At 41.9% G+C, this 14,452-nt stretch overlaps 1 protein-coding gene across 1 annotated transcript in view; it reads left to right on the forward strand.

Annotated features, from left to right (window-relative positions):
* Nucleotides 1-14,452, forward strand: part of LOC142760472 (putative cation-transporting ATPase 13A4) — a 136,278-nt gene that overhangs the window by 104,570 nt on the left and 17,256 nt on the right. Inside the window, exons 27-28 of the mRNA XM_075863664.1 lie at nt 3,020-3,194; nt 3,466-3,638. Coding sequence (XP_075719779.1) covers nt 3,020-3,194; nt 3,466-3,638 — 348 coding nt within the window. The remainder of the gene's footprint in view (nt 1-3,019; nt 3,195-3,465; nt 3,639-14,452) is intronic.

The following is a 14,452-nucleotide window of genomic DNA, read 5'->3' on the forward strand; positions in this document are numbered from 1 at the left end:
CTCCTGACCCGGCGCCATCTTGCCGACAGCTACGGAAGCCGTTCAGGCTCCGCCGCCGGGCGGATCTTGACCGGCTTCGGTGCTAGGCAGACCGGGAGGCCAGTATTAGGCAATTTCATTACTGGGGTTCCGATGAGCTGCAAACACCTTAAGTGCAGCGATCGCGTTTGAGCGCTGCACTTAAGGGGTTAATGGCGGGGATCGAAGCTAATTTCGGTCCCCGCCGTTACAGCCGGATGTCAGCTGTAAGATACAGCTGAGATCCGGTGATGATGGGACCGGCTCAGCTTCTGAGCCGGTCCCAAACATTTGGCGTACATGTACGGCAAGATGCGGGAAGTCACTACTTTCCATGACGTACATTAAAACAGCTGAGCGGCGGATCAGTTGGACCGTCACTGTTGGATCGTCACTGATCAGATATTGATGGCTTATCCTGAGTATAGGCCATCAATTTTTGGGGACTGCAAAACCTCTTTAACACCCACAAAATGACTCTTTTATGGAAATTAGACTTTCCCCAAAAGGAATTAATCTAACAACACATAAAATATTTGAAAATCTGTAGTGTAAAATGTCTGCAGCATGTGGATGAGATTTGTAAAATCTCATCTATTTGCCTTGTACTGTAAATCAGCATTTAAAATCAGCAGCGAATTCGCCACTTGTAAAATCACCCTAAGGTTTAGGCTACATGGCGACTTTGGGTGCGACACAGCCAAAGATTGCTATGGGCCATAGCCTACAACGAAAATAATGAAAGTGAATGTGGTCGTGTTGCGACCTGCAAGTAACTGCGACACGACAGTTTGGATTTCTTGCAACTGTCTTGTCGCAGCAACTTGCGCGTTGCGACACAACCACATTGACTTTTATTACTTGCAATGTAGGCTACGGGACATAGCGATCTTTTGTTGGGTGACCTATGTCGTGGCCAAAGTCACCGTGTAGCAGATAGATAGACAGACAGATAAATATATTTATTCCAAAAATATCATTATTAAAAAAAAAAAGTGTGTGTGTGTGTGTTTTTTACATTACTTAGAGTGCATTCACACAGTGCGGTTTTGCCACATTTTTTGCTGCATTTCCCATGTGGCCGAAAACTGCATGCGTTTTTACCACGATTTTGTAAAAACCGTGGCAAAACTGCACAGTGTGAATACACCCATACTCCTCTTCCTCTTTGGCAGCCTGCCAGAGCTGGAGAAGATAAAACTGGAAAAGTTTGTTATTTGCGAACAATGTTTGCCAAATAATAGGCTGTCACAGCGATCACGTGACCAGAGACCACACTGAGTAGTCTCTGGATGAAGCTCCGTGATACAGCTGTCTTTAAAAGCTGTCACAGCGATCACATAACCGGAGACCGGGTCGCCGGGTGAAATCTCTGTGATACTGTTGCCTCTCTAGACAGCTGTATCACGGAGCTCCTTACCGTCGATGTGCAAGCACCGCTGACAGAAGTAATGTGATCATTGTGACAGGTTGTCACAACGATCACATGACCAGAGACCACCGTGAGTGGTTTCTGGTTGAAGCTCCATGAAATAGCTGTCTAGAGACATCTGTATCATGGAGTTAAACGCTGCCAGGGAGCAGCAGACCAGCTAACTATGCAGGACGTTCTGGAACGTCCTTGCAGAGTTAAGTGCGGACCGCCCAGACTTTTAGGGCATGACCACACGTGGCGGATTTCCTCCGCAACTGTCCGCATCAATGCCGCACAGAATCTGCGTTGCAGATTCTGCTGCGGATCTGCACAAAATGTGCAGTAAATTGATGCGGACTAGCTGCTGCGGACTGCGGTAAAAGTACTTCCCTTCTCCCTATTCAGTGCAGGATAGAGAGAAGGGACAGCACTTTCCCTTGTGAAAGTCAAAGAAATTCATACTTACCGCCCGTTGTCTTGGTGACGCGTCCCTCCTTCGGCATCCAGCCCGATCTCCCTGGATGACGCGGCAGTCCATGTGACCGCTGCAGCCTGTTATTAGCCTGTGATTGGCTGTAGCCGTCACTTAGACTGAAACGTCATCCTGGGAGGCCGGACTGGAGACAGAAGCAGGGAGTTCTCGGTAAGTATGAACTTCATTTTTTTTTACAGATACATGTATATTGGGATCGGTAGTCACTGTCCCGGGTGCAGAAACAGTTACTGCCGATCGCTTAACTCTTTCAGCACCCTGGACAGTGACTATTTACTGACGTCTCCTAGCAACGCTCCCGTCATTACGGGAGCCCCATTGACTTCCTCAGTCTGGCTGTAGACCTAGAAATACATAGGTCCAGCCAGAATGAAGAAATGTCAAGTTAAAAAAGCAAGACGGATCCGCAGCACACATAACATGTGCATGACAGCTGCGGACTTCATTGCAGAAATTAGAATCTCCATTGAAGTCAATGGAGAAATTCCGCCATGAGTCCGCCACTGCTCCGCAACAGACAGAGCATGCTGCGGACACCAAATTCCGCTCCGCAGCCTATGCTCCGCAGCGGAATTTTACGCCTCGTCTAAACGAACACTGCTAAATTAAAGTGTAAGTCAATGGACAAACGGCTCCGCTGCGGATTAACGCTGCGGAGTGTCCGCAGCGGAATTTAAGTGAAATTCCGCCACGTGTGAACCCAGCCTTATAGTCTATGGGCGGTCCGGAATTGGTTAATAATGTTTTTTATTACAAAAAAAGAATAAAACATAAAAAAAACTTAGAGATGGAAATACACTCCCGCTGGTGACATATTATAACAACTATGTGCAAGAACAGGTGAAATAACTATACATGTTTTGGGGGAAAAATAGTGGTGTAAAAGGGGAATTAATTTGTTCTTTGTCATTCATCATTTATACAGTATGTAGAACTAGACACCTGAATCTTCGTTTTCTTGTAGATGGCAAGACAAACTTTATTTTCTGCTTTAACAAATTGTGAAATCTGATGACAATATTATCCATTTATACGGGACATTGACAAACATAAGCTCAGTAAACAATTACTTACAGCATAGTATTCTTTTTCAGTGAGTTTAAATGGCCCTGCCAAGAAACTGGCTCCCTATCGGCCTGCTGGACAGTTGATTTCTCCGCCTTTGTTATTGTCAATGGTTTTACACATCATCTTTAGCTTGATTGTGCAAACAATTGCATTCACGGTGGTCCAGCATCAGCCATGGTTCCATGACTTTGATGTCTTCAGGTAATTTTATATATTCTCAGTTTATAATATTGGGATCAACAATGTTAATGGCTGTAAATTTTAATATTGGCTCTAATAAAGAGAGGAGAATTTGTTTCCCCTAATATGGGCCAAATGTAATTCGCCTCATAGGGGGTTTTGCCTTCCTCTGGATCAACTTGATAAAATTATAAGTTAAATGTGATGGGCCTGTCTCTTTTTAACCTCATCAACTATGTTTATATACATATGATATGTCTATTTATATTGATGTCTTTTTTCTCTTTTGCAGTGGATGTCTTCCATTGAATCACAGTGTGCAGAATAATACAATAGATGAGACTCTTTTAGTTAATCGAAATTTTTTAACGACCACCATGTGGTTCATAAGTGGAATGAATCTCATTATTGTAGAATTTGTGTTTTGTAAGGGAAAACCTTTTCGAAAGCCAATCTACACTAACTGTAAGTATGTAAATCATCTAGTCAAGGCTATCCATCTTTATACGTTTCCCCACTCTGGATCTGTCTAACTTTTTCTCAATTAAGTAAAGCAAGTACGTAGTACTACCTTACAAAAGTCCAATCTGCCAAAGGCAACTCTGTTAGGCTCTGTTCACATCTGTGTTGGGGTCCCGTTCTGACGTTCCATCGGAGGTTTCCGTCAGAATGGGACCCTGAGCAGACACAAACTGACACTGACGGAAACCAATGTTTTCCGTTTCCATCACCATTGATTTCAATAGTGACAGAGCTGGTGCCCGTGGTTTCCGTTTGTCTCTTTTGTGCACTGGACCCATTGTTTTTCCGCAAGCAATAGCGTAGTCAACTACGCTATCACTTCCGGCAAAACGACGGGTCCGGTGCACAAAAGAGACAAATGGAAACCACGGGCACCGGCTCCGTCAACATTGAAATCAATGACGAAAACCAGGTGTTTCTGTTTCCATCACCAATGTCAGTTTGTGTCTACACAGGGTCCCGTTCTGACGGAAATCTCAGACGGAACGTCAGAACAGGACCCCAACGCAGATGTGAACAGAGCCTTAGTAAATTTTTTCTGTTAACTATTTACTTTTTTATAATAAAATAAAACTCATGGTAAAGACATAATAATATGTTTTACCAGGGAAAAGACATTGTCGCAAATACAAATCCCAATTTTATATTATATTTTGTATATTTTTATATATTTATTTGCTATGGATGAATCGGAGTTGCCTATTTTATTAACACTGCATGCAGCGCAGGATGCCATTTTTTTTTTTAGGTATGGGTCCTGCTTTATCCCCATTCAAAGAAAAATGTAATTCCTGTCACAGATACTTGGATTTATGGAAAGTAGTATAATGTGTAAACCTCATACCTAAAACTAAAAAAAGTGAAAACATTATACCACTAATAATATGCCAAAATAATACATCATACAGTGCCCAAAAAATACTGCAATAAAGTGTCCAAATAAAATTGACATGAAGTGAATAAATAATACAATTGTACAGTGCCCAAATAACAGCCATAGATTGACCCAATATTGGAATAAGTGTTCCTTATTAGGAAATTATTTTATAGAAAAATTAGACTTGAGGTGATAAGTATATGATGTTTTTGCTCAGGGTTGTCTTTAGGGGTATGCGGCAAACAGGGCCAATTAGCCTCTCCTGCAGAAGGGGGAGTCTCAGATGGCCAGACACCCGAAGGATTGTGAACACCACAAATCTTAATATTAGTTATATGGTAATATAATTTAGACATTGTAAAGCACTGTTAAAGGGGTTTTCCGGACATTTTATATGGATGTCCTATCCTTAGGATAACTCACCAATATCAGAGCGATGAGGGTCAGACATCCGGCACTCCCGCCGATCATCTGACTTGAGAACCCGCAGTCACAGACGCTGCTCCCTCTTCATAGTTTACCGGGCACAGACATTTAATCGGGTGATATGATGATATTATTTAGTCACTCCATGTTGATAGTTACTTAGTACTGTATATTATTTTTACACTGTATGATCGGGGTGACCTTGAATAAACATTATTTATACGATTGTATGGAAGTGTTATTTGGTCACTGAACATTTCCTGCTTGTATAAAAATTGTTATTGCTTACAATCAGGTGCGGACTATAAGGAGAGGAGTCTGGGCAGTTGTCCAGGGCTCAAGGCTTCAAGGGTGTAAATAAAAGCATCCACCCATCATAATCCACCCCTGTGTTATTTGCCTTACCGTCCCCCTGCGTGCAGGCAGACCTACTTGATTTTCAGTTTTACATTAAAACGTATGAAACGATTATGCTTCTATTTAAATATATCATAGCTAAACCGGTGGAGAAATGAGTTGCACGCTGTGTATAAACTTTTAAGATTTAAAGAGGTTCTCTCACCACATTATAAGTGCCCTATCTTCTACATAATGTGATCGGCGCTGTAATGTAGGTGACAGCAGTGTTTATTATTTATAAAAACAATACATTTTGACAAAGTTATGACCTATTTTAGATTTATGCTAATGACTTTCTTAATTCCCAACTGGGCGTGTTTTAGCTTTTGACCAAGTGAATGTTGTAAAGAGAAGTGTATGACGCTGACCAATCAGCGTCATACACTTCTCACCATTCATGTACTCAGCACATAGTGATCTTGCGAGATCACGCTGTGCTGTCACTTACTCACACATTAACTTTACTGAAGTGTCTTGAGAGTGAATAGACATCACCTCCAGCCAGGACGCGATGTCAATTAACACTCCCCGACACTTCGGTAGCGTTTGTGTGGAACTTAACCCCTTCGCGCTCAGTGACGTACTATTCCGTCATGGTAACCATCCCGTTCGTGCTCCATGACGGAATACTACGTCACGGGAGGAACGGCCATTTTGGCTGCCTTCTGGTCACATACAGGGGCTGTGACAGCTGTTGTCTTGTACAGCAGTTGCTACAGCTCCTATAGCGGGGACCAATCGCTGTGTCCCCGCAGATTAACCCCTTAAAAGCCGCGTTCAATAGTGATGAAGGCTTCTTAGGGGTTAAACCACCATCGACGGCCCGCTACATGATAGCGGGCAGCGACCCACTATGCTTGCTGTCAGTGAGTAGATGACAGCTCTAATACACTGTACTACGCACTGTAGCAGTGCAGCTACTGGACAGTGCAGAAACTCAGGTTTTAAGCAACCAGGGAGCGTGTACAGCAGAGAGGGTTTTCTCTGCTGTTGCTTGGGTGTAAAGCCTGGAATAGGGCCTGGTTTGCTGGAGTGTAAAGGAGAAGGGTGGCTTCCACTCCATACAGACAGTCCATGTCTTGGGCTGTCTGATGAGCCTAGGTAGGCTTCACCTGAGGTGGCTCTTTAATTGAGGTGTGTGCAGTTCACACAGGGCTCTCAGTCTGGGAAAGACAGGCATGCTAGCCTGTGAGAGTCACCAACGTGTAAGGTACAAACTGCCTATGTTTTGAGGTGCTGGGCACAAGGCTCTGTGTCTCGTAGTGAGGGACACTAAATGTGTTAGAGGCTGGGCGGCCTAGGGTTTATTTTGTATGGTTTATGTTGTAACACTGCTTGCTGTGGTGAAGACAATAAAGCTAGCTGCGGCTGGTTTAAATGTTTTATTCAATGAGTTGGAGTGAACTTTATATGTGTGCCAACCATCTCACCCTGGAGATGGCGATCCTGTGAGCTAAGTAGTCCCCAAGATGTGACAGCACGTAGTGCTGTGTATTAGAATTGCGATCAGGGCCTCCTGCCCTCAAGTAGTGGGACAAAGTAATAAAGTTAAAAAAAAGTTGTGTAAAAATAAGAAAATAAAAGTTTTAAAAGTAAAAATCCCCCCTTTTCCCGTATCAGTCCTTTATTATTAATAAAAATAAATAAACAAATAAACTATACATAATTGGTATCGCTGCATCCGTAACGGCCTGAACTACACATTTTTTTCTTTATTTATCCCACACGGTGAACGCCATAAAAGAAAATAATAATAAACCATACCAGAATCACAATTGTTTGGTCACTTCACCTCCCAAAAAATGGAATAAAAAGAGATCAAAAAGTCGCATGTACCTAAAGTTTGTTACGCCAAAAACAAGTCCTCACACTGCTTTCTTGATGGAAAAATAAAAAAGTTATGGCTTAAAATAAGGTAACACGGGGGGCGTGGCTTGGCTGCCGACTTGAATGGCCGCGTGAAGAAAGAGCTCCTACACCGCACAGTAAAATACAGCGACTACCGCCTCACAAACGGCACAGCTACTATCATAGTTTAGCTGCTGGGAAAGAGAGGAGTGTACACCAGACATGACGAGACGTCGGAAGATTACAGCGAGACCAGCAAAGCTTACAGACTTCTTCTCCCCCCGACATGCAGAGGAGACACAAGATGGAGGGGACACGTGCTCGCAGACCGGATCCTTCACATCTGAGCCGCCGCCACACTCACCACCGCAGAGCCTCGCAAATGTGAGTACACAGAGGAGAAGTGCCTCGGTCCCGACACAAGCCTCCCCATACCCTGAGGCCACTGAGGATATATCTTGCAGGGACACTCGGGTAGCAAACCGCGCTGCCACAGGTCGTCGGGGACGACATCAGGGGCAGAGCACACAGCGTGTAGTATCCCCGTCGCCGCCATTACTGAGCTCAAGGAGCTCATCTCCACTAAGGCAAACTTTTCTTCCAATAATTGGCCCAGCAATAGCGGAAGGGCATAACACGTCCCCTGGGGCACTTATCTCAGAGGGAAACATGTTAGATGATATGCCATCTTCAACTAATGTAGTTACAGAACTGACAATGAAGACTATGCTCCAGGCTCTTAGTACATCATTACAGGCTGGCTTTGCCAAAATGCTACATCCCCTGTCCACAGCAATACAAGATGTGGAGGTCAGAGTTCAACACGCGGAATCTAAGCTTAGCGAATTTGTAACCTCACATAATGGGCTGATCGATGCTCATTACGACTTAGAAACAGAAGTTTCTCAAATCAAGGCAAAAATGGCCGACTTAGAAGACAGATCCCGTAGGAACAATATAAAATTAAGGGGGATCCCCGAAGATGTAGCTGCGCCTGACCTGCAGAAATACGCACAAGATTTCATCCAAAACATGCTACCTGGATGCAACCCAAGAGATCTAATTATAGACAGAATTCACAGACTTCCAAGACCAAAGCACCTCACAGACGACGTGCCACGTGACGTAATAGCACGTATACATTTTTTTCATGTGAAGGAACAACTGATGTCATCCCTCAAAAGAAAAGATGCCATACCAGCGCAATACAACAACCTATCTATATTCACGGATTTATCAGCAGCAACTTTACAATTAAGAAGAGATTTGGCCCCGATTACAACCGCTCTGCGAGACAACAAGATCCTATACAGATGGGGATTCCCGGTTCGCCTACTCATCCATAGAAACAACTCTATGCACGTTATTCGAAATTTGCCAGAAGGCACACTCCTACTAAAATCGTGGGACATACCAGTTCGCCTGCAACCTCAGCAATCCAATCACGCCCCTCAGCGGATTCAAGATGAATGGCAAAGGGTAGACCACCGAAAACATAGAAAGCACTAAGAAGACAACAGTGGATCGAGTGCTTTTACTTCCCAAAGGAGATTCCTGCTGGTCGTCGACACGGAAGTACCTCCCTCATCAATGCCTGAGGATAAGCTTTTACAGGTGTAGTTGCGGTCATCTTGACCTGATATCAAGCTGACTATTTTTTCCCCCAAGTTGATGGACAGCTGTATTTGTCCATGGTTTGTGATAGATCCATGTGGAATCTATTGTTTTTTGTTTGTATTTTTCTTATATCTTTGTGCTAGCAGTGGATATTTTAATTGTGAATATGAACAGGAGAAAGGGTTTGAGATACTTACCTCAGATGCAGCTAATGATTGTGATGATGTTTGTTCAACGTACATAGGGTCTGTCTCCACAATTTCTTGTCCTTTAAATGACAATTAAAATAGCTTCACTCAATGTCAACGGCCTGAACAGCCCACACAAGAGAGCACACATGTGGCAAGAATCTAGGGATATAGCATGTGATATCCTATGTGCTCAGGAAACACACATACTGCAGACAGATGCGAACCGAATTAAACACCATCAATTCCCTTATATATTCCAATCCCACTATACGTCCAAGTCAAGAGGAGTCTTAATAGCGATAAAAAACTCAGTAGCTTTTCAACAAATACAAGTCCATAATGATCCAAACGGCAGATACATTATTTTAATCTGTACGATTAATAATATCACATACACAGTGGCAAATATTTACGCGCCCAACCGCCACCAAATTCGCTTTTTTCACAAAATAATTAGAATAGTTAACAAATTTAGACAGGGAAAGGTAATAATTTGTGGAGACTTTAATGCTATAGTCGATGCATCTTTAGATACTACGAATCCCAGTCGCCAGCTCCAACCCCAGCTTGGTCCTTTAGTGGCGAAACAAGAACTATATGATGTCTGGAGGGCGCAACACAGTACAGAAAGGGATTACTCTTTCTACTCCCCAACTCATAATAGCTATTCCCGCATAGACTTATTTTTGGTGGACAAGGAACTACTCTTTGCTACTAAAAATTCTTCTATAGAGAATATAAAATGGTCGGATCATGCGGCAATAACTTTGACTCTGGAAGAAAGCAATGTATCTAACCCTACGTATTTATGGAGATGTAACCCTTTTTTACTATCTAATACAGAACATAGACTAACTATTGCCAATGATCTCCGAGAATACTTTCAACAGAATGATAATGGCCAAATAAATGACTTCACCCTTTGGAATGCCCATAAAGCCTTCATCAGAGGCACTCTCATTCGCTTAGGTCACATACTAAAAAAACGGAAGATGGCTTTAATTACCTCTCTTACGGCAGAAATAGGCTCCCTGGAAACTCTGAACAAAATTAAGCAGACACCACAAAATGCGGAAAAATTGTACACTCTCCGACAACACCTAAGATGTAGCTTACTCTCAGAATATGAGAAGAATCTTAAAAAAACCAAAGCAAGATATTACTCGCAGAATAATAAGGCGGGAAAATTGCTAGCGAGTAGATTAAAAACACAACATCAGAAATCCAAGATCCCATTTTTACTAGATCCGCATACCCAAACAAAAATAACCCATCCCACAGAAATCGCAAACCAATTTCGTACCTTCTACTCATCCTTATATAATCTGGATCAAGATCCCTTCTCCCCTCATCCATCGAAAAAAGAAATACAGGCCTTTTTACAAAAAATAAATTTGCCGCAACTCTCAGAAACCCAATTGATGAATTTAAGTGCACCATTCATAGAAAAAGAGATTTCAATGGCGCTTAAAACACTTCCTAATGGCAAGTCCCCTGGCCCAGATGGACTTACGAATATGTATTATAAATCTCTTCAGAGTAATCTAATGCCATATATGTGCAGATTTTTCCAAAAAGCAATGGATACAGGCTCCATGCCAGCAGAGAATCAAGCCGCTTTAATTGTTACCATCCCAAAACCTGACAAACCTACAGACGCCCCTCAAAACTTTAGACCCATCTCCCTACTAAATGTGGACGTAAAAATATATGCAAAAATTCTGGCCATGAGACTTGCCCCCATGCTACCCACACTAATAGGAGAAGATCAAGTGGGATTTGTGAAGGGTAGACAAGCTTCTGACAACACCCGTAGAGTACTAGGAATTCTACATAACATAGAGCAATTGGAGACACCATCGGTTCTGTTAGCGTTAGACGCGGAAAAAGCGTTTGACCGCATACATTGGGAATATGCTTTTGAAACATTGGAAAAGATGGGATTTCAAGGAAATATAATAGAAGCGATAAAGGCACTATACTCAAGCCCCTCAGCGAGGGTGTATACTAATGGTGTACTATCTGACTCGTTTCAAATCACAAATGGAACCAGACAAGGGTGCCCGCTATCCCCTCTAGTGTTCATATTATCTATGGAACCATTAGCTCAAACTCTCAGAACACACACAAATATACAGGGGATAAATATTGACAGTAGACCACACACAATCTCACTCTATGCGGATGACATTATCCTCTCTTTAGCCTCCCCAGAGGATTCACTAGAAGCAGTACTAGATTGCATCCGGTCTTTTGGGCAGATTTCATTATATAAACTAAATACCCAGAAGTCCCAAATATTGCCTCTAAACATTTCGCCATCTGTGTTGCATTTCCTAAAACATAAATATCCATTCGATTGGAAAGAAAAAGGCATCACGTATCTAGGTATCACTTTGACGCAATCTCATAAGGCTCTATACAGAGCGAATTATGAGCCTCTCCTGCAAACATTACAGATTGAAATTACTAGGTTACACAAATTTGAAGTATCCTGGATAGGCAGGATTGCTGCATTCAAAATGTTACTGCTACCCAAACTGCTATATCTGTTTAGAACAGTTCCCATAGTAGTACCAAAATCTTTTTTCACAACTATCCAGAGAGAGATAATGAAATTTATTTGGGCTCATCGAAAACCTAGAGCTGCAGCACATATTTTGACTAGGGATAGGAAGCTAGGGGGTTTGGGTATACCAGATATATATGGATATTATACTTCTACTCTGGTGGCGCTATATCATCCTGGATGGATGAATAAAGTTACAACTCACTGGGTACATATAGAATCATCTTATGTTTATCCGGCAAACCTAAAAGCTCTCATGTTTTTGGACTTCTGGCACATAACCATGCCACCACAAATATCTCCAATCACAAAAGCAGCCCTAAGGAGTTGGTCACACATACAAGAACATTCCATTGATCTTGTGCCTCTTCCGAACGCACAGATACCAATAGAGGTACTAGAATTAGCTATTCCACACTTAAGCTTGAACAGTTGGAAATCAAGGAACCTTACTCTAATGTCTCATTTATACTCTAACAATCAGCTAAACTCCTTTGAGAACTTGAGGTACACATATCTCCTTCCCAGGGGCGATTTTTACAAATACTTACAGGTTAGACATTACTTAGCAACCTTAAAAAATCAACACCCTCTATGCAACATGAAACTTTTTAATTTAATGGTTAAACCTAACAAAATACTTAAGGGGATATACGACACATTATCAGGACACGCTGACTTCCGCAAAACCCATAATATCCTGACATGGGAGCGGATGTTGGGGAAATCTTTTGGAGAAGAAGAATGGAGGGGAGCATATAAACAAATCCATAGGTCCTTGCAATGCAGTTCGCACTTAGAGGCAGCTCTAAAAACCCACTTACAATGGTACTATACCCCAGATAAACTACATAAAATATTTCCAACAATACCAGAAACTTGTTGGAGGGGTTGCGGTACCAAAGGCACACTGTTACATGTACTATGGGAATGTCAAAAAGTACAGGAGTATTGGAGAGGAGTATTTACACTATTGGAGTCTTTGTTTGAAATACAAATTTCTAAATCCCCTCAGTTAGCTCTATTGTTCTTACAGATAGAAGAGATCCCTCCAAAATTCAGAACATTGTTGTGCAAAATACTGGCGATGGCAAAACTGGTAGTGACCAGACACTGGAAGAGTGTGGACGTACCAACTCAAGCAGAACTCCTACTTTTAATTAATTTATCCTTTGCATATGAAAGAATAATAGCGCTTGGAAATTTGAGTTTCACTAAATTCTCCAATATCTGGGAATGCTGGTCAACCAACCCCCTATGTCAACACATATAGCTCCTACATACCCTTACGCCAAATTGGTAACGGAAGGATTAGAAACATTTGTACAAAAATATACTTGAACAAAGCAACACTGCTAGTGATGTTATGTTGTTATTCTGTTGATTTGTTTACAAGTTCTACAGATGTAAAGATATAAAACAGTCATATAAACTAGGACACTAACACATTCACTTGTGTTAACTCTGGAATACGACATGTATATCGTGCATCTACTGTTTTCTTTTTCTTTGTATGAAAATTTTTGTATGGAAAAAACTTAATAAAAATCATTGAACAGAAAATAAGGTAACACAAAAAGTTAATTTAATTTTTACAAATAGTATTTTATTGTGCAAATGCCATAAGACATAAAAAAAAACATAAACATATGGTATTGCCGTAATCGTATCGCCCCGCAGAATAAAGTGAATATGTCATTAATAGCGCACGGTGAACGCTGTAAGAAAATAGAATAAAAATCAATAGTAGAATTGCTGTTTTTTAGTCACCACGCCTCTTAAAAATAGAATAAAAACTGATCAAAAAGTCGCATGCACCCCATGAAAACTACAATGAATTTCTCAAGGGGTCTAGTTTCCAAAATAGGGTCAGTTTTGGGGGGTTTCCACTGTTTTGGCACCACAAAACCTCTTCAAACCGGACATGGTGCGTAATAAAAAGGAGGCCTCAAAATGCACTAGGTGCTCCTTTGTTCGGAGGCCGCTGCTTCAGTCCATTACCACACTAGGGCCACATGTGGGATATTTCTCAAAACTGCAGAAAACCTTCTGTTTTACAGAAAAAAATGGAATAAAAAGGATTTTCTGACAAAAAAATAAAATATGTAAATTTCCCCTCTACTTTGCTCTAAATTCCTGTGAAACACCTAAAGGGTTAATAAACTTTCTATATGCTGTTGTGAATACTTTGATGGGTCTAGTTTCTAAAATGGGGTGTTTGATAGGGGTTTCTAATATATAAGCCCCTCAAAGCAACTTCAGAACTGAACTGGAACCTAAAAAAAAATTAAAATGAGGCAATACTTCGCTTCTTACATTATACTGATAATGAGCAGTGCCCACCCCAAGATGATCCCAGTTTTGACCGTTTGCATAAACGGAGACCCCTATTAGACCGTTTCAGTGCCCAGTTTCCCCAACAATACACCCCTGAGAAGTGTATTTCTATTGATGATTCCTTGGTACATTTTAAAGGGAGGCTTTAAAATTCCACCAGTTCCTGCCGAGTAGGAGGGCAAGGTATGGTGTGAAGATGTATAAGGTGTGCGAGAGTGCATCCGGGTATACTTACAAATTCAGGATATATGAAGGGAAGGACACCAGTATTCAGCCCCCAGAATGCCCCCCCCCCTTACTGGGAGTTATGCAAAAATTGTGTGGGTTTTGGTGCACCCACTGCTGGACCAGGGTTACCACCTCTACCTGGATCATTTTTATACCAGCGTCCCACTCTTCAACTGCCTCGCTTCCAGAAGTACTGCGGCATGCGGCACTGCTAGAAGAAATCTGAGAGGCCTCCCTAAGACTCGGCTTGGGCAAACAAGAAGGG

Source organism: Rhinoderma darwinii, chromosome 4 (assembly GCF_050947455.1).
Source record: "Rhinoderma darwinii isolate aRhiDar2 chromosome 4, aRhiDar2.hap1, whole genome shotgun sequence".
Lineage (NCBI taxonomy): Eukaryota > Metazoa > Chordata > Amphibia > Anura > Rhinodermatidae > Rhinoderma > Rhinoderma darwinii.